This window comes from Danio rerio, chromosome 13, assembly GCF_052040795.2.
Source record: "Danio rerio strain M-AB ecotype USA chromosome 13, GRCz13ab, whole genome shotgun sequence".
In the NCBI taxonomy this organism is placed as follows: domain Eukaryota; kingdom Metazoa; phylum Chordata; class Actinopteri; order Cypriniformes; family Danionidae; genus Danio; species Danio rerio.
In genome coordinates, this window is record NC_141033.1 from 13850895 (window position 1) to 13878552 (window position 27658).

At 37.8% G+C, this 27658-nt stretch overlaps 3 protein-coding genes and 2 long non-coding RNA genes across 17 annotated transcripts in view; 2 read left to right on the forward strand and 3 right to left on the reverse strand.

Moving 5' to 3' along the window:
* Window positions 1-5429, forward strand: part of dnaaf9 (dynein axonemal assembly factor 9) — a 46869-nt gene extending 41440 nt beyond the window's left edge. The window contains exons 35-37 of one of the 2 annotated variants that reach the window (XR_015505154.1): window positions 817-882; window positions 986-1079; window positions 2158-5429. Coding sequence is in view for 1 of the 2 variants with exons in the window: in NM_001145562.1 (NP_001139034.1) it covers window positions 817-882; window positions 986-1079; window positions 2158-2264 (267 nt within the window). In the remaining variant the exon portion in view is untranslated. The remainder of the gene's footprint in view (window positions 1-816; window positions 883-985; window positions 1080-2157) is intronic. The other variant, NM_001145562.1, reaches the window with a different exon arrangement.
* LOC147834145 (uncharacterized) overlaps window positions 1-27658 on the reverse strand; it is a 762525-nt gene that overhangs the window by 631913 nt on the left and 102954 nt on the right. The gene's annotated exons all lie outside the window — the stretch shown is intronic.
* LOC137487374 (uncharacterized) overlaps window positions 1-27658 on the reverse strand; it is a 105699-nt gene that overhangs the window by 8571 nt on the left and 69470 nt on the right. The window lies entirely within an intron of this gene.
* Window positions 5431-27532, reverse strand: ky (kyphoscoliosis peptidase). Its single transcript, XM_087279066.1, has 8 exons — window positions 27461-27532; window positions 21148-21271; window positions 18838-19400; window positions 18415-18529; window positions 15713-15830; window positions 15445-15636; window positions 12529-12719; window positions 5431-9385 (listed from the first exon to the last, which is right to left on the reverse strand). The coding sequence occupies exons 2-8, from the start codon at window positions 21242-21244 to the stop codon at window positions 8061-8063; spliced, it is 2601 nt and encodes an 866-aa protein (XP_087135192.1). The 5' UTR covers window positions 21245-21271; window positions 27461-27532; the 3' UTR covers window positions 5431-8060.
* The window catches only part of slc4a11 (solute carrier family 4 member 11), a 176470-nt gene continuing 164290 nt past the window's right edge, over window positions 15479-27658 (forward strand). For 10 of the 12 annotated variants that reach the window (XR_015505182.1, XR_015505183.1, XR_015505186.1 and 7 more), the window contains exon 1: window positions 25002-25271. Coding sequence is in view for 9 of the 12 variants with exons in the window: in XM_087278026.1 (XP_087134152.1) it covers window positions 25211-25271 (61 nt within the window). In the remaining 3 variants the exon portion in view is untranslated. Of the gene's footprint in view, window positions 15811-24596; window positions 24720-25001; window positions 25272-27658 lie in introns of those variants that run through there. The other 2 variants (XM_087278027.1, XM_087278035.1) reach the window with 2 other exon arrangements.

The window sequence follows — 27658 nt, forward strand, 5'->3', positions numbered from 1 at the left end:
TTCAGTGCTGCAAATCGTTTGTAAAGCCTGGCTCATTGTGATTAAAGTAGTTTAAATTAATAAAAGTGAAACTGATGTCTGCAATTTGGATTGTCATTAACAGAAAATGATTTAGCCTACTCTGAAACTGAATATTTCACTGTAATTTTATTTAACTTATTATTTTATTTAACAGACCAGTTTGTGTTTTGAATAGGGTCAATATTGGTAGCTTAAGCTCAAACAGATCAATGTCATAAAAAATGCTCAAATAATGTAGCTTCGTTTACAGCAAACATGTTTATAGTTAGATTGTGCCATCTGTAGGCCTATGTCTGGTAATATTACTAAGGAATATATATTATTTGATTTTATCACCAGAACTATATAGACTGCATTATGCTTAAAAAAATGGCACAGCATTGGGATTAGATCTGTATCAGTTGATACTCAGAATTTTGGTATTGAGATCGGATCGGTTAAAAAAATGGTATTGGCGCATCCCTACTAAAAACATTCAAGTTTTATATTAAAATCTAATGTCACCAAAATAAGTCAATCAATTTTACTTAAGTGATAAAATAAGCATTTATTTTCAGATGAAAAAGTAATCATGCTGCAGTGGTTTGTCATTTATCTTTTACAAAATTTTGCTCCCTTAAACGGAAGCAAATAAATATTTTTGTTGTTTATCTCTTTAGTCTCAAAACTAATCCAAATGCAATTTAATAAAATCAAAAATAATAAACACTCCAACATTACTGTGTTGTGTAGGTCGCAGCATATGGAAACTTTTATGCACTATGCAGTCATGCAATGTCTGTTTGTGATTCACAGAAAATTGTGAAGAAAGTCAAGAAAAATCAGAGGACGCTCACCACAGAGGAGATTAAATACATTCATGTAAGTATGCACACACTTGCCCTTACATAGTGTGTTTTTTTGACTTCAACACCAAAACATGCAAATTCAGTGGTTTGAATGCTTTTGTTTTATGTGTCTCTAGCTAAAAAGGCACCTGGATCCTCTCCCTCCCGGTTACTTCTACAATGGCCACCACTTTGTCAGCTTCTTTGGGGAGAAGCAAAACTTCCATCCTCGTATCTTTCAATTCCAGCATTAACTTGTGTGAAATTTTATACTATTCAAAGATAAAAGAAAAAAAACTTCAGCTAGAATGCTTTTAAATTTAACATACTGTAAGTAAGAGTACAGATATAATTATACACAATAGAAAGATTTCCACAAAAATGGTGTTTTCAACATTGATAGTAGTAAGAAATAGTTTTTAAGCATATTACAGGATTCATACGGTCATAAAAAACTGGAAAAGTCATGGAATTTTGACATGGAATTTTCCAGGCCTGAAAAAGTTTTGGAAAAACAGAAAAATCTTGAGGTTTTGGAAAAGTCATGGAAATTACATTTACATTAAGTCATTTAGAAGACTTTTGTCCAAAAGTCTTTTGCGATTAGACAATAATAAAAGTCAGCGATTGCTCCATATTTTTAATGATCTTTAATTGGTCTCACGCAATCACCTGATGTGATTTTGCTGGTAAGAATTCACCAAGCTTGAACTTTCGAATGCAGTGAAATGCGAAACACATGCTTGTGTTTCTGGTCTGCTGCATTTACATGCCTATGAATAGAAGTCTATAGAGCGAAAAGTGCAGTGTGATCGTGGCTTAAAATAGTATTAGTTTCACCTACTATTACTAGTTTAACAAACTATTAGGATTATCTCAAATTAGGTTGACAAATATCGGCAAATTGAAATAGAGGTTAGTTGTTTTTACTTTACTTTTCTTTCCAGCAACATGCTCTCACATTATTCGTGCTGTGTGTATTTGTGCATCATCTATTTTACATAGATTTAAAAATAAGTTTAAACTATTGCATGTTTTATGATATGCTGTAATAAATTTAAACGAATAAAGGGACTAAGCCGAAAAGAAATTGAATGAACAAACAAAATTTAAATGTTTCTTATGATTCAGCACTATATGTAGATATTACATGAAACAGTAGGTCATGAAAATTGACTTGAAAGTCCTGGAAAAGTCCTGGAATTCACTTAGACTTGGCAGTACTAAAAATGATAGCATTGAATGTGACAGCGAGTTTGTCAGAACCAGTGTATTTGTGTTGATTGATTCCTTACATGTGTGTGTCCAGTGATGGATCGATTCATCGATGAATACGTGCAGGACGCCAATAAGGAGATTGAGCGCTTTAACAGAGAGGTGGACCTGCAGCCACACGCTGACCTCTTCGACCCATAATCCCCTCATCTGACAAATTCACTTTCCAGGGAAAGGGAGGGGGGGTCACTTTACAATCACTAACGTGCACTATCCAATTACCCGCTCAAAACCGTCCATTTCACACATTAGAATGAGGGATTTGCTGTTGAGGGATGGGGAGGATTTAGCTCACAGCCAGAGAGAAATATCACAGCCTAATGAGAGATCCTTTGCCCAACATACGATGACTGTAAATAGTACCAGAGAAAGCTGAAACACTGTTGTGTAAAACAGCCAAGCAGAAAATGTATTATAAAATGGAAGGTAAACAGAAATTAGGGGTTAATATTTCAGGGATGCCCAGATCGTTATGTTGTTTGCATTGGTGAAGCACCCTGGAATGAAGGTTTTCCTACTGTAATTCCAGTGCCTGCAGACATATTGAGCTGAATCGTAATGAAGTTTGTCAGTGAGGCTGAAAGTGATCAAACAGAAGGCTCATTTCCAGCCGTGTGCATCTGGAAAGGCAGGTGCATTGCACCTGCCCTCAGTCAGCCTCTGTCAATCTATCGACCCCCGCTGTGAGGATCAGGGCTAAGGATCTCTCATCTGCTGCTCTTCTCTTTTCAGCCATTCTGATGTGATTAACACAGCCGTGGTTCAGATCACCCATTTTAGGAGGGTTAGGGTATCAGGGCATGATGAACGGTTTATTATTAGGAGTTCTAATGTGTTCTTAATCGGATTGACTTGATGTGTGTTGGTGTTGGGTTCATGTTTAGCACCAGGAATGGGTTTGCTGTGTTAAACCAGTGCTTGCCGAGTACAAAGGCATGGCAGATGCAGAAGTAGTGTGTGTAAATCACCCCTGTACTGTACTAGATCTGCACCGTTCAGTATTACGGTCATACTTTAGCTCTATCCTGGGGTGCGTGTAATTCTATGCATGTTTACTTCCACTAATCACACACAGCAGGAGAGCAGCAGTGTTGTACATGTGTATATACACACATTTGACCTTTGAGCCTTAAAAGTAATGCCTTTTGAAATGATCACGGCGCTACTAAAGGAGCACTTCCAAAGAAACCCGGACACTGCTGGTCTCTTCTGTGCTGCAATATACTGTACCGCTGTTCATACACTACATGGTTAGCAGCTCTTTCACCAAGCCATATTCACTCTTTTGTGGGGATTACTGTGGAGATTTATTAAGCTACATAGTGGTAATGTTGCTATGGGCCTTTTTTAGTGTTCCCTTTGAGATTTATAATATGGTAATGTTGCCTTTATGTCTCTTGACACTTCTGTACCTTGTCAGTATGCAAGTGCAGTCTTACTCAAGGCCGCCCTGTTGTGAAGAAACTCTGAAAGGACGTTGCTGAGATGTAGACTCGCTGTAAACCGTCAAGCAATGAGAATCTGACTACTCGCTAATAGGTGACAGAGCCTCAAAGGTAAGCAGTCACTTCATGAGTGCTGAATCACAATCACCGATGTGCCACACACACACACACAGCAGCTAATTTAGCTTGTGGTGTTGCTATTAGTCGGGTTCTACACAGCAGCTGTCCTTAAAGGGTACAGGGCTACTTAACACTTATATAATGTGTAGTTGATAGTAGCGGCCATTTTAGCACATCCTCATGTGTTGAGATGTCTAATTTATGCTAACTGAAATGCCTTTCACCAAACTGGAACAACCAAGAAAGAAATAGCAAAGAGTTTGATCTATTTTTCATATTGGAAAACGTGATTTATCTTCGCAAAATCTATTTTTCTAACGCTGTGAAATCAATTCAATTGGAGCCAGATGATAGTATTCCTCAGGCGAAGCAGATTCTCCTGTGAGAGATTTTTGGCTGCCGCTGCACAGTCTTGGCAGAGAGCAGGGGCATCCCCGGGCTGAGCCAAGCCCCAGTGTTGGTGAAAGGATATGATGAGTTGTTTGTCTATAAGTGTAAAGGGTCAGTAAGGGTCTGCTGGGTAACAGAAAGGCACTGGAGGGCCACCGTGTAAAATTCGAGAATGAGAAAATGATAAATTCTTGTGTCTTAAACTTGGACTGATGGGTTTAGAAGCTTGATGAATCTTGCCTTTTGCTCCTCATCATAGAGGACTCTAGTGAGGCCCTCCAGAGGCAGTTCCTGGTATTATGTGCTTGAACCCTCTCTGGCCCGCACAGATGTGCTTGTGGAGTTGAGGTTAGAGGAATAAAACAGAGTTTGGTGGAAAGGTTGTTGACATTAATATGTCAAGAAAAATCTTAAATTAGTGTCTACAATGCTATTCAGAGAAGAGGGGTGGATTTATGTTGTTTGTTTTTTTTTCATTAAGTTTTACTAAACACAAACTGGCCTGGGTTTTCAAAATGGTCAACTATTAGCACTTTCTCAAATTTGCCTTTTAGTGGCAAACAATTATAATCATATACAATATTATTAGAATTTCAACGGTCACTTGTTGCTTGTTCCTGACCAAAACTTTTTTATCTTGTCCTGCCTCTAAACCTGATCTTAATAACCAACCAGAAGCTGGTCATTCAGACAGCACATTTCTCGTGTTCTCAGGTACATCGTAGAGTTGGTAACACCAGCATAGAAGTTTTATTTTAAACGTCTATCACAATCGGCCTACATTTGGTGCATTGTGTTGTGGATGACGTGCTGTTCTTCAGGGGCAACAGGAAAAATTAGGACAAGCTAAAGGGCTACTTGATTTCCAATTGCTGCTGGCTGGCTGGGGACAAGCCTGAAAATTGAAATAGCTAAAAATAGATATTATTAGCTAAACGTTATTTGCACAAAGCTAAAGATGCACCCATAAGGTCTTTGCTTGGAGTTATGGGGAATCGTTGGACCTTTTTGACTCAGAGGGAAAATGTGGAATTGGTGTAGATTCCCCAGTTTTTACCTCAGCTTCAGAATATCCAGTGCTCGGAGTTCATGATATCTTTGATATCTTCTTAACTGAACAAGATTTCAGATGATTCTACTTGAAAGTGCCAAAAGTTCTTAAATCACTTTTCTTTTAGTATCTTTTGTTTGTTTGAAGGCGTTAAACAAAAGTTTGTGAAAATTCTAAATTTGAGTGTTGTTTGCACAAAACTACTGTAACTCGTGTTTTCTCCTGTGACTGATGCTTTTTTCTAATATATATATATGTTGTATTTATGACAAAGTAACACAATAAAATATTTATAAGCTACTTCTGTTGGTGGCTTACTTTTTTTATTGTCAGTCTATTCAGTCAAACATGCTGGCAACAAACATCTTCAGACAAAAACAGCCTCGAAGAGAAGTGTGCTTGTATGTGTAAGGTTATCAACTGAGCAGTGGATTTGTCACATGGTGATAACATCTTTTAGGATGCCAAGCCCAGCTTAAACACTAATCTCAGGGGCCTGCAACAACAGAGGCTATTTATAACTTTGTATGTGTATCAGTAATATGTAATCGAGTACTGTTTTGTCTGTCAAATCGAAGCCTACCCCACACATCCTTTTCCTGGCCTTCACTTTGGGTCCCTGCCCAGCCCACCTTACAAAATTCTCATATCGGACCTGCCGTGACTACTGTAATGCACCCTGAGGATCAAAACACAAATATATGTGCTTGGCTTCTACATGGGTCCGAAACAATATGCTCACCCTCTTGCAGATACAATACCCACATTTCTTTCAACTGACATCAGGCTCCCTTCATCTCTCCCTGGAGACAGTACCCACCCTCTGTACACATAGCAGCCATTGTTTCTCACTGGCTAGTGGGACGAGTTCAAGGTTTTATTTCTGATGCACTGCTTGTTATGACTGCATCATGTAAAATCTACTAAGATCTGTTTGTTTTCAATGGCTTCTCGTAGTGGGGTTAAGAGATTTTGACACTCGGTGCATGATCCAGGCAGCCTGCATGTGGAATATTACATATACAGGGTGGGCCATTTATATGGATACACCTTAATAAAATGGTAATAGTTGGTGATATTAACGTCCTGTTTGTGGCACATTAGGGCAAACTTTTCAAGATGGGTGGTGGCTATTTTAAAGGCGGCCATCTTGGATCCAACTTTTGTTTTTTTCAATAGGAAGAGGGTCATTTGACACATCAAACTTATTGGAAATTTCGCAAGAAAAACAATGGTGTGGTTTTAACGTACCTTTATTCTTTTATTTACAAGTTTCTGGCCACTTATAAAATGTGTTCAATGTGCTGCCTATTGTGTTGGATTGTCAATGCAACCCTCTTCTCCCACTCTTCACACACTGATAGCAACATCGCAGGAGAAATGCCAGCACAGGCTTCCAGTTTCCGTAGTTTCAGGTGCTGCACATCTTGTATCTTCACACCATAGATAACAAAGATAGTGGGGCCATTCTTCATCAATGGAAACCTCAAGGCCACTGAATATTTGAAATTGCTACATGATGATGTGTTTCCCTCTTTATGCACTAAAGCTGGCACGTTGCCTGAGTTTTTCCAGCAGGTCCGAGCATTCCTAGATTAACAGTTTCCTGAAAAGTGGATTGGTCATCGTGGGCCAGTTGAATGGCCCCAAAGGTCTCCTGATCTGACCCCCTTAGACTTTTATCTTTGGGTTCATCTGAAGGCAATTGTTTATGGTGTGAAGATACAAGATGTGCAGCACCTGAAACTATGGATACTGGAAGCCTGTGCTGGCATTTCTCCTGCAGTGTGTGAAGAGTGGGAGAAGAGGGTTGCATTGACAATCCAACACATTGAACACATTTTATAGGTGGTCAGAAACTTGTAAATAACTCATGAAAAAATAAAGTTACTTTAAAACCAAGCACACCATTGTTTCTCTTGTGAAATTCCCAGTAAGTTTGATGTGTCAGATGACCCTCTCACTATTGAAAAAACAAAAGTTATATCCAAGATGGCCAACTTCAAAATGGCCACCATTGTCACCACCCATCTTGAAATGTGTGCCCCCTCACATATACTAATGTGCCACAAGCAAGATGTTAATATCACTAGCCACTCCCATTTTATTAAGGTGTCTCCATATAAATGGCCGACCCTGTATATAAAAGAGATGCTTCTCTTTGTTTAACATGGTTTTTAATTCTTTACATATCTTTGTACCACAAATTGATTAGGATTCTTCATTTACAATTATCCAAAGTGATTTATTTTGCATTTAAGCTAGTAAATGCCTATATTTTCTGGGAATCCAACTCATAAACTTGCTGTTGTCGTAGGCAATCATGTTCGAGCAGCAAAAATGCTACGTGTCTTTAAACATGGCAGTTCATGGTGAAGGTCATAACCTTGCTTTTGATCACTGCCAGGGATGTGATACAGGATGAACAATAATTGTGAGTGACTTATGTTGCACACCAGAGACAGACCAGAGTACCTTTTGCCTAACAAGACATTTGTGGTTACAGACTTTGTGCTGCCATGCTAATGTAGCGTTCACACACACACACACACACATACAGTGACAAAAATGTCATTAAGAAACAGCTTATTTAAAATATTTAAGTGGACATGATCACACTTTGACCTTGAGATGTATCTAGCATAAGCTTTCAGCCTGTTCTTACCATATTTTGGCCTTTGTTCACACTACAACCCAAAGCGTCCATTTTCAGTGCTGCTAAAATATGATTCATAATTGATTTCATAAGCGTGCTGATATGTAGTCCATACAATATTCTAAATTACCAGGAATTTTTTTTTTACTAACTTTAAGAAGACTAATCGAAGTAGCAAACGTTATCTTCACACTTTAAGAACGTTACAGCCCAACAAAAAAAGTGTGACATTGAACTGCAGTGTGACCATAGCTCATTTTTCCTCTCTGTTCTATTCACAATTCATTCTCCAGGTTAAGGACATCAAAGGTCATGAGAACCTGCATGTCACTGCTTTCTTTAGCGACAGATGCGAGTTTGAGAACTGAGGCATTTCCGGTGACTGCCTCACCTTCCCAAACTCTGCTCTTATTCATCTTCAGATCCGTTCGTTTTTCTCCGACAACACACACTCTTTGTGCACCTGGTACCCGTACGCGAAAACTGACTGAACTTTGTGGGGCCAGCACACCTGTGCGGGGCTCCAGTAGCACGCACCCTCTTCCCCATCCTGAATACACACAGGGAAATGGATCTCCATGTTTTTCACACACACTCCTGATTACAAAGTCACACAGTGGCTTATAGTCTTGCTGAGGTGGTTTGCGCCCATAAAGACCAAGGCGGTAAACTCCCGCTCTGGGCGCACAGACGCTCACAGTTATCTTTGTGTCATTAAATGTTAGGAGTACATATCGGGACAGAGGAAAGTCAGCCTCCTCGTGAAGCTCAGCACAGAGGACTGCATGTATTTGCAGCTCTGGTGAGGTGGAGTGGAAGGTGATGTTGCAGCGGCCTTGGGGTGCATTTACTATTGCACCTGTGTGGCTGAAATGTGACAAGCCTGCTTCTTGAGTACGAATCCCAGAACCACACCACAGGCTGAGATCTGGAGGATACAGCGAATTTGGATTCATTCCTTGGCATTGACGGTGCAGCAAGAAATTCCCGGCGTTTTGAAAAGTCCCACCTCCACTGTCATAATCCTGCACGAACATGGACAGCCGGTAAAATCCTTTGTACGGGCACATGACGTTGCACACCAGCTGCTCTTTTGCTATCTGCATTGCAATGCAGCGCTTGGATGCAGTGGCGTTAAGCTCATTGTGTGCGAGCTCACACACCATCATCAGAGGTCGTGATGTGTTTAGGATCACCTTGCACTCTCCATCATCAGCAACCTCCACAGCCTGTTCTCCTGCGACACTGCAAGTCTTGACACCTAGTGCTGACGCCCCCGCAGCTAAGCCCCAGTTCAAGTAGGGGTTATCAGGCAGAGGCTGCCTCTTTTGGACACTTGGGCACTCCAGTTCAAGAGAACAAACCCACCGCAGAGCACCAGGTTCACCCTCTCGTCGGGCAAACAGCTTGACCTCGTAGGTTCCGGGCTCTGAGGGCAGTAATCGCAGCTTCATTCCTTGATGAGTTACTGACAGGAGACCACAGGAGCTGTCAACCTCCTCCTGCTTTAGAGCTCCTGTCTGGGGATCATGCTGCCTCATCTCATACGAAAAGGTCAACAGTCTAGAGGAGCTCACTGACACAATTGCTTCCCCATCCTCTGTGGAAAACAAATTTGGACACATTTACAAACTGTTGCAGTGATACTGTGCATGTGTTCATAGTGGAAAATGTTGGCAGTGACAACCACATGGAAGTAAGGAAGTGATTATTATGAGTGAAATCATAAGGGTGGACATTGTAATAACCATATAAGTGTTAACAAGGATTATGGATCCGTTACTTGTCTGGTGTAAGCATGCCAGTATCAGATGTCATAGATGTGTTTGTTAAAGTCCTGTGAACAAATGCTGTTAACAGTTTTCCCATATAAATTATGTATCCAAAATTCCAAATTTTTCCACATTACCTGACTAATATTAAGGGATCAAAGAGTAAATTAAAATCGCTGAGTGAATATGGATAGTCCTTCTCATTTGAGTGAGATTACTTGTTGTTTCATAGTAAGATTTAAATGATTTTGACAGTGTACTTGTTATTAATTATTCTCTAGCTGCTGAGTGTATGCAGTTTATCTGTTGTACACACATTATTGTAGTTCATTTTGGGATTGAATGTGTGCTTAATTTGGACCACTACAAATTACTGTCATCACAATGAATGTGGGATTGTTTCTGGAGAGTCAACGTTTACCTCCAACTATGAACAGTTGCCTAAAACTGATGATCTTGCCTAAAACTGATGAACTTTTTTCAATTGTGTGTAACTATGGTAAAGCTAAAACTCCAGAGACCATCCTGGTGCATGCTTGGGGACCCTTAGTATAAGGCTATATTGGTGCTATTGCACATGATATGTGTGAAAATGTATCCTAAACTCCTAACGATACTGTATTATTGAAATAAATGAGATATCATGACAATCACTTTGACAGCTCTTATCTCTGTGAACAGTAAAATAAAAAGTAGCCACGGGCCACTGTCAAGATTCTTTGTTTTGCAAATCAGAACGCTTTTGATGCACACTCTGTCTGACAAGCATTTTACAAGTTCACAATTGGAAGCACATGCATGGCAATGCAGAGTTGGATTTGGCAGAGTGCAAAATGTTAGCTGTTTCTCATTCATAAACTGTGGATTACACCATCAAATACCTTTACTAGAGTAAGACAGAAAATATAATAATGATTTTATCACTGGAGAAAGCTTTAATTCTTAAAAAAATATCAAACTTGACAACGTGATTGGTCACAAAAAGAGGTGTAATCTAATTTTGTGGCTATGGGTGGCTATGGTCAAAACAAGCTTACATATCAAACAGCATTTTTTTAGTCTGCACCCCAAAGTCATACGACTTTTACATAACCTAAATCTTTTTTATAACTCTAGATTGTTGATTATTGCTATTGGAATGACATTATGCTCCAAAACAGGGTAAGTCTGCTACCGAAAGGGTAGAAACAGTCAACATATTGAGGCCACCTGCATTTTGAACCAAAGTGTTTTAAACTGTTCATTTCTAAGGGCAGCTTGGAATGAAGGATTTTGAAGAGTACATGTGCATCATCACATTTCACGTCCGTAATTCTATGCTTTAGAGCAGTGGATTTAAAACTGTGGTACGTGTACCACTAGTGGTACGCAGGCTTCTTTCTAGTGGTACGAGGAGAAATGAAATATGTCACGTACATGCTACACACATTTAAAAATTTCTCAAAAATTATGCATATGACATTTATGAATATAGCCTATATTTCTGAGGTAATTTGCCACGTTGTTTTAACTGTGCAGAGTTGTAGCTGCTTTACTGGGCCTACTAGGCTACTGTATTTCAATACTGCTCATTTTTGGTGGTACTTGGAGAGACCATTTTTTTTCTGAGGTGGTACTTGATGAAAAGTTTGAGAACCACTGCTTTAGAGTTTATGTGTGTGTGTGTGTGTGTGTGTGTGTGTGTGTGTGTGTGTGTGTGTGTGTGTGTGTTTAGTATATGACGCAAGGTGCAAGAAAACTGTGAAGTTGATGTTGTTGAGTAGTGGTCCTGGAGGGCCAGTGTCTTTTTATAATTTAGCTCCAACTTGCCTCGACACACACCTGCCTGGAAGCTTCAAGTATTCCTACTGTAGTAAGACATTAATAAGCTTGTTCAGGTGTGTTTGATTAGAAATGGAGCTAAAATTGGCTGGATAGAGTGTGGTTACCCTTGCTCTACAACATCACATTTACATTTCTCTTTAGACGCAGATGTTGCCTAAACGTTAGAGATAAACTTGAAAACCAAGTTTAAGCAAGGCGCCAAACCCGAAACTGCTCCCTGGGCGGCCCACTGCTCTGGTATATACTGCTTCGTACTTCTATAATTGTAATGTGTGTGGGGCTTTTTTTTTTTTGTAACTCTGGTTTTCTTCATCTTGTTCTAAGCATGATTCAAACCAGTGTTGTGGTAGACAGGTGCACCAGAAAAGATGCTAAAGGCTGCAGCCTCGAGTGTTAATTGGTAGTACAGCTCTTGAAGCCAAATGAGTGAGGATTTCTTTGTACAGCTCCTGCTAGCTGCTCTCTATCACACTTATCCACCTAAACCTCACTGCCATCTGGCTCACAGCGCTTATATAACTTCTTCAATTCTTCTTGCCCCATCTTAACTGGGATTCAAACCAGCATTTCTGGCAATACAGGCGGCTGCACTAATGAGTGTGCTAAACACCACGCTAGTATTCCTCTTGAGTGAGGAGTGAGATTTACACACACAGTTCCAACCAGCTGGCTTAGCATATTAGATAAATGTGTCTCGCTTAGACTCTCGCTGCTTAATTTTCACATTTTGTCATCTCAAGACCCAGGGGTGAAACCACATTTAGCCTTCAGTGCGTATGGAGCCATTTAGTGCCCAGAAGTTACCAGCTGAGCCTTTGTCAAGCTGTTTTCTTGCCTCCCTAAATGCTTGCACTTTCCTAATGCTTTTGCCTGCATTTTCTGCAATGCATGCTTTAGATATTCTTCAAGAAGTTTCAATTACAATAACTTTTTTCTTATGCGACGGCCTAATCTCTGCAGCAAACGTTCTAATCTGTTTTCTCAGAGTTTCTCGACACAAGCTGAAGCCAGTCGCCTCCTATGATCTCATTACAGTGTGACAGACATTGTGTTTGCTTCACTAATCTCCCTTTTGTGTTTGTGCTATGTTTTGTTTTGCATGAGCATATTTACGTTAATAGTGTATGTTTTGTGTGCATATGTACACCTGTGATTGTCTTATACTGCTTGGGATGTATGAGGGTCAGTCCCAACTGATAAAATGCTGATGTCCTCAAGGGTCTCATTTCAAACTCTTGTATGGAGATGGGTGTGGTAAGCAGTTGCCAGGTTTGGTCATCAGGGAAATGAGAGTTTATGAATTCACTGGGTTCAGTCAGGAAATAAAAGTCATCATACCTGAACAAAAGAAACCAGACATTATTATAGTGGAATTGTATTGATTTATCCTTTCCATTTAGTGCAGCATTGCACTTAATATCACTCAATATTGTTTTGTCAAATTTCCCTATAGAGAAAGATGATGCCTACTTTATTAGGTACACCTTTTTAATGCAACTTTAAGAATCTAGGTGGTACACATTGTATCCGAAATCACCCCCTATACCGACAAAGGTATAAACGGAGGTCGCAGTCAGCTCCAAGTGGGTAGGACTTGAGCTCCAAGTGGGTGGGCCTTTGAGCTCCAAGTGGGCTGTACACACCTATCTTGTGCATGACCTGGAGTCCGATATTGTAATTTAAGAATTTTTACACCTACCCCAACCCTAAACCCAAACTAACAGTAACCTGGAGCCTCATGTACGAAGACTTGCGTTGAAATCATACTAAAACATTGCGTACGCACAAACCTGTAAATGTGCATACGCAGTAAAAAATTCAAATGTATGAAACACTGCGTACGCCGAATCACACGCATATTCTTTTTGTACATCCGAATGAATGTAAAACATGCGCGAGCGCAAAACCCCTCCCTGCCTCCTCCCCCGTATGAATATGCTAATGACTCTACTTTGGCAAAACCCAACAAAAAAGCAATGGCAAAAGCAAGCAAAAAGAGAAACTTTAAACAGAATGTAAATAGGAGGTGCTGCTGTAGGAGGTAGACCGGAGAAAAATTGTTATTTGCAAGTTTGTTCTCCGGAATTTAATAACAAAAGAAAAAAATAGAGTGGGAGAGTTTAGCTGATGCGGTTAACACAGTTGGGTCTGAACATCGCACTGAGTAGATAAAACAAAAAATAGTGCGATGTAAAAGTGTAAAATTTTAAAGCATCCTTAACAGCGTGAGTGGCGTAGCTCGTAAAACGCATGGCAACATGTTTTGATATGTTCGATCATGAACTCTGTTCGAATCCAGCATCTGATGAACATTCTTTTTCCCCCCGGCTACATATTAGATTTTTCCTATACTCTTCATCACGAGGAAGACAAGTAGAAATCATTAATAAGTCTGTGCATCATTTTTATTTGCACATTTATTGAATAGAAACGTTTCTGATTCACGTTTGCAAATTCATCTTCAAATAGTGCCTTAATAGCAATGTGTGTGCAGTAGATCGCTCTGATTACATTGGGAAAAACGGCGACTGCTGCAAATTGCGCTTTGATGTTTCGCTAGTCAACTGCATTGTATGGAAACCTTATATACCTGCTAGACATGCGGATGAACCTGTCTCATACAGCTGCCATTGCACGGCTCTAAGACACTTTGTAGAATGCAATTTAACACAACTGCCTCTAGGAGTCGCCAATGAAAATAAAACAGATACACACAAGAAATGTGCGTACGGCAGGCATGAAGTTGGCATATCCCAACCCTAAACCCAACCTCACAGTAACCTGATGTGCTTTATTAAGGTCTACACCTACCTTAACCCTAAACCCAACCTCACAGTAACCTGATGTGCTTTATTAAGTTCTACACCTACCTAAACCTCAAACCCAACCTCACAGTAACCTGATGTGTTTTATTAAGGTCTACACCTACCCCTACCCTAAACCCAACCTTACAGTAACCTGATGTGTTTTTATTAAGGTCTACACCTACCTCAACCCTAAACCCAACCTTACAGTAACCTGATGTGTTTTTATTAAGGTCTACACCTACCTCAACCCTAAACCCAACCTTACAGTAACCTGATGTGTTTTATTAGTCTACATCTACCCCGACCCTAAACCCAAAATTATAGTAAGCTGATGTTATTTTATTATGGTCTACACCTACCCAAACCTCAAACCCAACTTTACAGTAACCTGATGTGTTTTATTAATATCTGCTAAACCTACACCACCTAAACCCAACTTGCTTGCAGTGTAATTCCTCCTACTTGGAGGTCTCCGGGCTGCAGTGATACCTACTTGCCTATACCTGCATTTGCTATTCTCTAGTCTAGTTATATACTCCACTTAAGGAAGTGAATGAAAATGAGTGATTGAGTTTGAGTACTCATTGCACTGGAAGGCATGCAGTTTTATTTGTGCTTTGCTGGTTAATAAAACCATCAGACAGATTAGATTTTAAAACCTCTTGGGCAGACCCTTTAATTAGTTATTTAACACTTATAGAGCTGTCTAGTAATGGAACAGTGTAATGTAGTAATGGAACAGTATTTTGATTTCTGTCATGTATACAAATGTTACTTTAATTAAATAATACTTGATTTTGAAACTTACACCAATAAGATTCCACTGTGGAAACTCTTGCATTGCATTATGGGGATTTTCTAGCTGTTAAGTGTACATTTGTTTACTCATTATTGAAGTGCATTGTAAGATTGGTTGAGTGCACTTCAGGGTGTCCGTTATGGTTTCGGAGACCACTAGAAATAGCTACTCCTGCACTATATAAGGGTATAGGGGGCGATTCAGTGCTATCAAGATGTACCTAATAAAGTGACCAGTAATTCTGTCTGCTTAATCAAAACAGTGAGATCCAAGATGAATCACAACATAACAAACTTATCAAAAAATATATTTTCTTAATGTTGATTTTAAAAAAAAATGTCATAGGCACTACTAGCTATAACTGTATGTAAAAACAACACATGATTTGTCAAGTCATAATGTATGTGGTATGTCTGTATCGTATGAAATGCATAACTGACACTCCGGGGAGCCTGACCTCTTTACAAATGTTTTGCTTTTCATATCCACAGTGCCAGCACCCCAGCAAGCGTCAAGCAGCCACCACTGACCGTCTATGAAGACAGCATTCCACTCATGATCAGAACACTCCTCAGCTAAACTGTGCCTGGCCTGGTATCCGATACCTTTGCTGTACCCGCTTACTTCCACGCACTCAATGCCCACCTCCCTAGAGAAAAAAGGGAAAGTTCAGAGCCACATTCTTCTGGCATGATGTGTGTTTCTAAATACCGCTGGTCATTTACCTGCACATTTCCACACAGAGATTGGAGTAACCACTACATACACCTTTTCCATTCCTGATGACTTCATCTAAAGAACAAATCTTCTGAGAAAGACCAAGGTATCCCTCTATATCGTACTCTACACATGGAAACACAAGAAAACATTTTTTAAACAGGAAATACATTTACAGGGTCATGGATTTTCTTGATCTTTTGACAAAGTTTTAATAGTCTTTATTAAAACAATTTACCAATATGGTTTCCTATACACTATGTTTTAATAATCAAATTTAGACATTGATCTGACTATGATAACTTTGCAACTACATATTAAATAAAAACATGTTAAATAAATAGAATTAAAGTAAAAGTAGGGTATTAGCAGACAGTAAGGTTATGGTTAGGGGAAGTGGAATAAGCTCTTAAGGGACCATTAAAATAAAGTGTTAGCAGATTTTAATGGTCCCATTGAATGAACATCTGGATATATTGTGCAGTACAGTGGTGTAGAAAAGTGTTTACACCCTTACTAATTTCTTATTTTTGTCACACTTTAATGTTTCAGATCCTCAGACAAATTTAAATATTAGTTAAGTATAACACAAGTAGTTGCAGTTTTGAATCGAGGGTTATTATTTTTATGGGATAAAAACACAGAACTACATAGCTCTGTGTGAAAAAATGTTTGGCCCTAAATCTAATAACTGGCCACTCTTAGCAGCAACAGCTGCAATCAAGCATTTTCAGTTCCCATTGTTGTAATTCTAAAACATTGCAGGGTTTTCAAGCAGGAATTGTATTTTTATGATCATTCCACAGCATCTCAATTGGATCCAGGACATTACTTTGACTAGGCCACTCCAAAGTCTTCATTTGGTTTTTCTTCAGCAATTCAGAAGTAGATTTTCTGATGTGCTTTGGATCCTTGTACTGCTACAGAACTCAAATTTGCTTCAGCTTGAGGTCACTAACAGATGGTCTGATATTCTTCTTCAGGATATTTTGGAACACAGCTGAATTTATGGTTCTATTTATCACAGCGAATCTTCCAGGTCCTGAAGCAGCTAAACAAGCCCAGACCATCACACTACCACCATCACCACATTTAACTGTTTGTGTGATGTTCTTGTTCTGAAATGCAGATTAACCTTTTACGCCACACATAAAAGGGCACAAACCTTCAAAAAAATGTCAACTTTTGCCTTGTCAGTAGTCCACAAAATATTTTCCAGAAAGACTGGGGGATCATCAAGATGTTTGGCAAATCTGGGATGAGCCTTGATGTTCATTTTTCTCAGCAATGGTTTTCGTCATGGAACTTAAACTATTTTTGCCCAGTCTCCTTCTTATGGTGCAGTCATGCACACTAACCTTAACTAAGGTAATTGTGCTCGGCTGGCCACTCCTGTTCCATGTTTTTGCCATTTGTAGATGGATCTTACTGTGGATCGCTGCAGTCCTAAAGCTTTCTAACTTTTTCCAGACTGGTAGATCTCAATTAACTTCTTTTTTATTTGTTTTTGAATTTCTTTGGATCTTTGCATGATGTTTAGCTTTTGAGGATCTTTTTGTTTACTATTCAAGAGCCAGTAATCGGGCCATGAGAATTAGGGAGCCTAAAAAGGAGCAGTTTTATGAAGCAGATGTATGGTCACAGAGTGTTTACAGCAGTGTTTACACCTCAAAGAGCCATAAGGGGTCTTTTAAAATGTATTTTAAAAATATGTATGTATTAACATGTGTATTGTAAAATTAACTGTGTATGTTTGTGATGAAGCAACAAACATGTAGACTACACTACTTAGTGTTTAATGCACTGTATGCAGTGTCATGTCATAATGTAATTTTTCAGGAATACAAGGACAACAAAAAAACTTTAAAAAATAATATGTTAATGCAGAGATTGATATTAATTTCTGCCTGTTTTCATTAATGTTAAAGGTTCAAAATACTCTAAATTTGCCTCAGTGTGACAACATAGTGCAACAAATAATCATGTTTCAAGATTAAGACTTTGGGCCCACAGGTTCACACATGTAGAAAGTGAATAATACGAGAGATATGCAAACTTTGGACCAACATAATTATAGAGTTGCCTCAGAGTATGCAAGATATTTTGCAGCGCCAATTTGTGGAAAATCATGATCTTTGCATTGCTTTCTTTATGGTCCCATCATCTTGTCAATAACAGATGTGTTGCTGTAAAAATGAAACGTTTACTATTTTTTAAACTGTTACAGACACAGCCTGTGTCATGTCATCACATCCACAGTAGATAATGTGTAACATTAGGGAAAATTGTGTGAACTTTTTTTTTGCAAAGTTCCAGATTTATCAGTAAGATGTTTGTTCACATCGGTTTGTTTGTTCACTTTTAAGTCAACTTGATAAATGAATATAAAAGATGGAATATTGGTATACAAATCTTGCTTAAGTTTTACATGAACTTAATGTATTAAATAAATTGCATTTCTTGACCCCTTTAAGGAGTATGTGTACTCAAATAGAAAACATTGAAAATATGTGTGGAAAATATTTTTCTACTAGTAATTTTCAAACTCAAAAATAGCTGCTATATTTAAGAATTACAAATGAAGGGCTAGTAACACTGGATAAAAATTGAGATTTCTTATAAAAACAAGAAGTATAGTTTTACCTTTATTTTTAAATGAAAATAGAATAAAACTTTACAGTGCATTATGAATTTATGCATGTGGAATTACCAATATTATGACACAGCCAGATCCATATGGCCCTGAGTTTTTCCACTTCATTTCTGGCCACTTCCGTGACTGCATGAGCAATCTTCTGGGCATCAAATTCTTCCTTCTCCCTCAACTGAAAAGCACATATTCATTACTAAAGCCCTGTTCACACCAAAGATTTTAACTACAACTATAAAATTACTATTTAACTATAATGAAAATGGCACTGAGTAATATTGTTGGATTAAACTGATTCAGCTGATGAAAGATAAAAATATTAAGAGACTTTAAATAGTGGATGACAAACTGTAGTGTTTCTAAAAGTAAATAACAAAATAAAAAGTGTTATCATCTGCTGGTGTAGATGCTAATATACTAGTTATGATTAAGGTCCTCAATCATGGTGTTAGCACAGAGTGCACAATGTTTGTTGTCAATTACCTCTCTTCCTTTCTGCATGGAGAATGCATCTACTTTGTTGAAAACATCAGTCCTTGTGAAGAGCACTTTTCTGGGTTTCCTCTGAGAGGTGGAGACTGCAGGTAGATAAGGTCTCCCGCTCTGCATGCCAGGGCTGGCAACTGAGGGGGGTTTCACAATCTCCTCTTGGCTCTTTTTCACAGTGCTTCTCTTTCTTACGCTCACTGATTTTGCCGCACTCTCAGCGGACAGTTGCCGCTTTGTGCTCGGTCGCTGTTCCTCGCATAACTTCCCATCATAGTTCTCACACAGAGCCTTATGTGAAGCCGCATTTTCTTGTATCGATTCGTTTTTTAAGGGCTTCGGGTCATGCCGCTCCACTGACTGTGAACTTCCTTGGTGGCTCTTAATAGTCAGACAGACTTTGACATCCATATCAGTTTTTTGGCTGCCAGATACATTTTGAAGTTTCGATTTCAGCACACCGTTTTCAATTTTCAAATCAAAATGTTGTTTCTTCGTGTCATTGTTTGAGCCTGCTTCTTCTGATTGGTGGCTGTTTTCTGTTTGTTGAGCAGTTTCAACTTCATCAGTGCAGATGAAAGTAAAAAAAAAATAATTTATGACATTATTTTAATTGGAGAGTTGATCCAATAACTGATCTTATTTTATCTACCCTCGGCCCATTTAAAAAAAAATTTCATCAGGAAAATTTTTTTTTTAGATGTAACTACCCTGCAGATACACAACATCAAAAGACATTAATATTAGGTTAGATTTAGGTCATGACATCAGCTGACCAAAATTCAATGTCTAGCCAGCGTCTAAGGACAACATTATTTTGACGTCCAATAACGATGTCAAATTACGTTGATATTTGGTTGATTTTAGGTTGTGTTGGAAAGTGACCAAAATCCAACGTCTGATAAATGTTATAGCTGTAATGTACACACAACTTCAAGGTGTAACAAAATTAGACGTTGATATTTGGTTGATTTTAGGTTGGACATTGATGTCTGCCTGACGTTGGGTTCTGACGTCAACCCAATTTTCATTTCCAAACAAAATACAATGTCCCTACGATATTGGGGTACAACGTCAATATGACGTCATGTTGACATCCTGTGCCTGCAGGGTAGTTCAAAGTGATTTATAAAATGCTAGTCAAGGCTATTAGTACTTTAAGAGTCTAAAAGACAAATACTGATAAAACTAATTTATTACTTGTTGCTACTCATCATAAATGTAGGCGACCTAATCAATTTTATAAATATTGTTAAATTTTTTGCAGTTTTGTGTCATGAGATTGCAATGTATCAGCAGTAGGGCCAGACAGAATCTGCGAACAATTTTTCCTATTTCTGTGCAAAATTTTGTAAAAAATCTCTGGATTTATGCAGAATGATTTCGGGAGAATCGTAACTAAAAACTTAATATATGAAATAAAATAAAAGGCAAATCCAATTAGATCCACTTATTTGGCAAACAAAGCAAGTCTCTTATACAGTATGATGTACCTACTAAAATACAGAAAATATTACTTTGCAAACTAGTGTAAATAATCAAATAAACATTTTAATATTAGTCAATAATATTTCGGAAATTTATTTAAAAACTGTATAAATTAAATTTAACACAAGTAAATAAATAGAATCAATGATGGGCTGGAAATCTGCTGAAATCTGCACACAGATTCTATGTGGGCCTAGCTACTGAAGATTTAACTAATTTAGAGAGGAGTACATGATATGATTGATTGCAGCTGGTCTCTCATCTGTAATCAGCAATAATCCAATCAGATTAATCCAAGCCTACGATAAATAGACCGATTTCATATTACTGTCTTATCTTCGTTTTGGAAGACCCCCCACTCCCCCACTCACCCCGCCCACCCTCCACCCCATCTCCTCCTTTTTCTCCTTTTACCAGGGGGAGCTCTCGAGACCTACCTGATGTCAGACACCCTTACATAGTAATTGACAAGGCGGGAGCCCTGGGCTCAATTATCTCTGAGCTCAGGGTTCTCTCCTGGGACAGCCTGCCAAACCTGCTAATAGTGTCAAGCAATATCTAAGTGTGAAATAGTGGTTTTGTTTTGCCTGTACATGATTATTTTGCTCTCAGATCAAAGTTACATTTCATGAAACACCAAGAACTGTAGTGTCAAGTTATCTTCCATTTTCATGGCTGCATGAAAATGCATTGAAATTGGCACTATATTTCAATTTTGTGGGTGATCTCTTTAAATCCAGAAAGTACCATCTAGTTATATAGTACATACTTAAAACTATTTTTAATAATTGCAGAATGAAATTGGATGGAACATCCTACCTTTTGCAGTTGTGAAACTCATCCCTTCCGGAATTTTTAGGGGTGTTCGTGGTGGACGTTTTACCCAAGTTTTGTTTTCCGTTGCAGGGGTCTGCATATATCTATTTTCTCCCTGTGTCCAGCCCTATGAAAGGATAGCGTGCTAAAAATACACTTGGACTTATCATGACAACCAATGAGCTCAAAGATACAAGAGAGGGGGGAAAGAAGGGCATTTGATGTTGGCACAGAGGGTGAAGAAGGTCGCGCTTGGTAACTGATAAATTTATTAGCAAATAAACATTCATAAACAACGTAATCTTGACCTTGTTAAGGGTATTAAAGTCTTTGCGTGGATGTTTAGTCTGCTTAGGATAAAAATCAAAGCGGGGAGAACACACACCCATAATTATAACAACAATAATTTAGCACAATAATTCATAACTCCTTCGGTGCCGGTCCTGAACTCATTAACCCTGTCCACCAAATCACTGTCCTTCTTATAAATAATATCGCTGATATTGAAATTGTAGCTGACTTTAGTGGATACTGTCGCTATGTGCAGGAAAACAAAGCCGTTTTTATTTCCATACATAGAAACCCTTCCTCCAAAAACATCCTCATTGGCTTGGGATCCATGTCAGACAGTCTGTCGGGGGCCCTCAAGGGTCTTCTTACATACCCCCTTTAGCCGGCTGAATTACCCCTGACCAATTACCCATCGGCAGAGTGCCAGAACAGCAATGACTACAGTTGTGTGTTTATTTGCAGAGTTCTACCCTACTTTTTTGTATAAAACTGCAAACGTTTTTCTGTTTCTGGTTTGCATCACAATAATACGGAGGACTTTTCTAAATACATGCGGCCTTGTAGATAATATGAGGACATGAGGTGATGGCGACATGGTCTTTATCATTGGCTTATATACAGATTGGTTTCAAATTTATTCACCCATTAAGCTTTAAAGTTTAAGGCTTTGAAAGGGTCTTAAATCGTATGTTGTAAAAGCCTAAAGTCATGGCAATAAATGTTGCATGCACTGAAAATCAAATCAAATGTTTTACAAGAATCAAAACTTCCATTCAATTTTGCCATCCAAGAAAATGTATCTTGATTGAAAAAACTTTTCTCTGGAAAATGGGATAAACAACTGAAAAATACATTCCATGCTCCCTATAAATTTGCATTTTGACAACATGAATTGTGTTTTCTTTTTTATTGTTCATCACATCTTCTTTACTTGGCCTTAAATTACTTAAATGTTTCAGTTAACTTTACAAATCCTGAAATATTCCTGTAAAAATAAAACACATTACAGGCAAGTAAAAAATCTGCTTCTTTTAAATATCTGTTGTGAAAGTAAAATGTAAAATATAGGTGAAATGTTTAGTTGGCATACTGTATACAGTGCATCCAGAAAGTATTCGTAGAACTTTTTTGATGTTAAAGCCTTATTCCATAATTAATTAAATTAATTTATTCATTCATTCATTCATTTTCTTGTCGGCTTAGTCCCTTTATTAATCCGGGGTCGACACAGCGAAATGAACCGCCAACTTATCCAGCAAGTGTTTACGCAGCAGATGCCCTTCCAGCCGCAACCCATCTCTAGGAAATAATTTATTTCCCCAAAATTCTACACACAATACCCCATAATGACAATGTGAAAAAAATTCTGAAATTACTTTGATTTTGAAATTGTTGCAATATTATGAAAAATAAAAAGCCTGAAAAATCACATGTACATAAGTATTGACAGCCTTTGCTCAATACTTTGTTACCTTTGGCAGCAATTATAGCCTCAAGTCTTTTTGAATATGATTCCACAAGCTTGGCACACCTGTCTTTAGGAATTTTTGCCCATTCCTCTTTTCCGTATCTCTTCAGCTCTATCAGGTTGGATGGGAAGCGACGGTGTACATCCATTTTCAGATTTCTCCAGAGACATTCAATAGGATTTAGTTCTGGGTTCTGGCTGGACCAATCAAGGACAGTGTCATTGTCTTGCTGGAAGATGAACCGTGGCCTCAGTTTAAGTTCAAGAGAACTCTGAAGCAGGTTTTGATTCAGGATGTCTCTGTACATTGCTGCATTTCTCTTTCCCTCTATCCTGACTAGTCTTCCAGGTTCTGCTGCAGAAAAACATCCTCACAGCATGATGCTGCCACCACCATGCTTCACTGTATGGGGATGGTATTAGCTTGGTGATGAGCAGGGCCTGGTTTTCTCAAAACGTAATGTAATGTTTCTCCTGACTAAATCCCTTCTCCCCCGATCACTCAGGTTAGATGGCCAACAAGCTCTAGGAAGTGTCCTGGTGGTTCCAAACATCCTCTTATGGATGATGGAGGCCACTGTGCTCATTGGAACTTTCAGAGCAGCAGACATTTTTCTGTAACCTTCCCCAGCCTTGTGTCTCGAGACAATCCTGTCTGGGAGGTTCACAGACAATTCCTTTGTCTTCATGTTTGGTTTTTGCTTTAACATGCACTGTCAACCCTAGGACCTTATATAGACAGGTGTATGCCTTTTCAAATCATGTCTAATCAACTGAATTTACCACTGTTTAACTCCAATTAAGCTGCTGAACCATCTCAACATCTCAAGAATGATCAGTGGAAACAGAATGTACCTTAGCTTAATTTAGAGCTTCACAGCAAAGGCTGTAAATTCATATTTGATTTCTACATGTAGATACATGCGATTTCTCAGTTTTTTTTTTTTTTAAATTGCAACAATTTAAAAAAAATAAATTAATTGAATCCATTTTAGAATAAGGCTGTAACATAAAAACAAAATTTGAAATAAGTGAAGCGCTATGAATACTTTCCGGATGCACTGTGTATGATCCTAGATTTAAAAAAAATCAGAAAAAAAAGTCAGAAGAGTATTTTACATATAATATATAATATTATAGATTTAGAGATATATAATGCATATTACCTATATATATATATATATATATATATATATATATATATATATATATATATATATATATATATAGTATAGTATATATATATATAGTATACATATATATACTTACAGTAGCGTATAGAAAATATCATGTAAGATAATCTTTATTTAATTTTGACCCATAAATATATAAAAATATATGTTTACTTAAAATAACTATAAAAGAACATATTATCATATTATTATTCAATATTATTGAAAACTTCATTTTGGTCAAATGAAATATGACACATTCCAGTGTTCAAAAAAGCTTCTTGCTTAAAAATTCCCCCATTTCTGTCTTAGATAAACACAAAAGCCCAAATGGCAGCAGCCATGATCCGTATTGTATGTTCTGTCTCCAATTTATATCTTATGTAGACAGGACATATAAGACACACCAGTGGTTCAAAATCATCGACCTGCACTGCACACTGTGAATGCTACACTCTTATCTGCTACACCTGATTCAACTCATCAGCTCATTAGCAGAGGCTCCACGGACTGAACTGGTTGCATCAGATAAGAGACACAAATGTCCAGTTCTGTGATACTCAAGCATCAGTAGTACTGAAAGCATACTGTGTACTATAGAGCCCTCCTCGAAAGCTCTAAAAGCACTCAAATTTCAGAATAAAGTATGCTATCTTCACTACCAAACAAACTATGTAGAAAATAGTTGCCCAGAAAGCCCAAGAGTTGCGTTCTGTGCGCGCTCCCTAGCGGGGAAGCTATTGAACTAGTTTAAACGCATGCTAGTTATAAATCAAATGTTCTGAATATTTCGGAAATATTACAAAACATAGTTTTAACCATAAAATGATCACATAATGATATGAATGGTCTCATCCTTGCTGTCCAAGCGATGTGGCTTCCTGCTGTGTGATTGGTCCAGATGTCTGAGCTTGTTCGCGTGGTTCACTTCGTGCGCGCGGCTCGTAGGCTACTGTCATGCACACCTGCGGAACAGTGGCGCGCACCGCTAATATGCTTGTCTGTGTGTCACACTGCGAAGAAAAGACGACAAACTTGACCAGATAGTTTTGGTATAAAAGTAAACTTACTCCTAGAAAACTTTCCATTGAATGTCATTTCAGACATTGAAGCTGGACCAAAACTGAAAGACATCATGAAGACGGATAAAGACGGGAAAGACATGAGGGGAGTGACTGTTAACCGTTTTGCTGAAGGTAAGAATATATATTTTTTAAATCAACAAGATAAAGATGATAACGTTTATAATAAACAAATTTAATGAAATGCACGTGTGATTTTGTTTGCTAAAGATGCTTTTATGTCACCGTGGCAGTTGATTTTCGTATAACTAAATTACAAACACGAATACAAACAAACACGAATACAAACACGACATAGCTATTTGATTCTCATTTCTGTCCCTAAATAAAATACGTTTTAAAAAAAAAAACTGTCAACGTTAACAAACATAACATCTTGTTTACATGACAACCATAGTTTTACGTTTACTAACGTTACTGTTGCCATTACAGCTTAAATTGTATGTAACCTACATCAACAATAATGTGTTTTATATTCATTGTAGTGCTTAATAGTGTTATCGTTTATTAATATATCGTAAAGTCATAAGGAATAAATTACCTATTTGGTTAGCCTAACATTTTGAAAAACTGTGTCATTTTGCAGAAATCCAGACGTATTTATCAAAGTTACATTATCTAGCACATGTCACAAACTCGCTCAAGGCTAAAGTCATGGTGCATGAATGATAACTCGTGTCGATCTTACTTATCCATGAAAAATATAGATCATGTTAAACTTCACAACATACATTTAAAAAATGTATTGTGTATGTGACACTGTACTTGAATAAATAATAAATTACCTGAATTAATAATCTTTTCAATGATGTATACTGTAAAAAATGCTGGATACACACACTTGATTAGTGTTGGGACAACATGAAATAATTTTTTGCAAATTCAAGTGGATTAAACATAAAGCAATTAGGTTGTCCCCAGAAATAAAAAAAATGTGTTTCAGATATTTTAAATAAATAATTTTAACAAACAAAAAAACTTTATTTTTAGATTGTTAGTATATGACAATATTTAGCCAAAATACAACTATTTGGAAATCTGTAATCTGAGGGTTTAAACAAATCACAATACTGAGAAAAATCACTATTAAAAATGTCTTGATGTATTGTTTTGATATATTTACAGTACGAAATTTGCAATAATATCTTTGCTTGACAGTTTTTTTACTTAAAAATCTATTATAGCTTGAAAGAAAAATCTATAAGTGTGTCCCAATACAATGTATTTATGCTATTTCCAAAAAGATGCCTGTGCAGCTGCAGCATTAGACTGATTTTATGGTCCAGGATTACATATAGTGCCCTAAATGACAATATTTTTATTTGAAATTTGGAGTAAATGGTATTAGACCTTTATAGCATAAAGCAAATATTAACATTTTGCTCAAACTCATACCTAATAGTTCCAGTAAACCCACATTCTCAGAGATTTTTTTTTTTATATTCCGACCTGTACTTATTAAAATTAAGAAAACAGTTGGTAAACGTATTCAATTGTATTACAAATTGGTATCGTAAAAATTAGGAATCACATCTTACCACCTGCTCATTTTTTATCATAAATAATTCTGGTTGTATTAACACATTTAAATGAACAAAGATTATATAACAGCATAATTACCTTCACTTGTTATAATTCATGATTAAGCTGTATTTTTTGTTGCCTTCTAAGAATGACACAACAAAGAAAAGACGAGTGTCCCAATAGATCACTCTACAGTAGAGCTACACATAAGCCTCCAAGACTCATGCTCTTAGGGTAATAAAGAAAGGAAGAACTGCTAATAAAGATGCTTCTTATCTGTCAACTTTTAGTCTTAAATTAAATAAAAAAATCAGGCTGTCTGGTCAAAGAGGATTCCCTGTTTGTTAATCAGTAGAAAACATTTAGAAAGCCGCTCTTCTAGGCATCATTGCATACCGATGAGGATTGGGGTTTACCTCATCAGTGGTGCCATTTCGAATTCTTGTTTACCTAACTACAATTGTAAAGTTCCCTAGATTCACATGTAGACATAACATACTTTCTCTCACAATTTCACCTGTCCTTGGAGATCATAGAGCACTGCGAGTGAGGTGACTGAATATTTGTTCCACTCTCTGGTTGGAATTCAATAAATCTTGTGACAAACTACATTAAAGTCTGCTCCACTGTAACATCCCACAGGTTGTTTCTAGAATGTCAAAGTAGGATACAATGATATTTTTTTTTTTTCTCACTGTGAATGCACTGGCATGCTCTTTTACAAGCACGTGCACATGCACTCACACAGACACATACTCTCTCACTGATGCATTACTTACATTAGGTGAGGGTCCTGGGGAAGGAAGCTCCACCCTTTGTTGTTCACTCAGCTTGACTGTTGGCTCTTCCTGGAGATACTGTACAATAGTGCAATAGTGGTGCTTGCGTGTGAAGCAGATCCAAAAAGAGCTGGTGAATGTAGTGATTTAACAAGGAAAACTAAATAAAGCTGAAACAAAGTTGTCCAGTGTTACAAC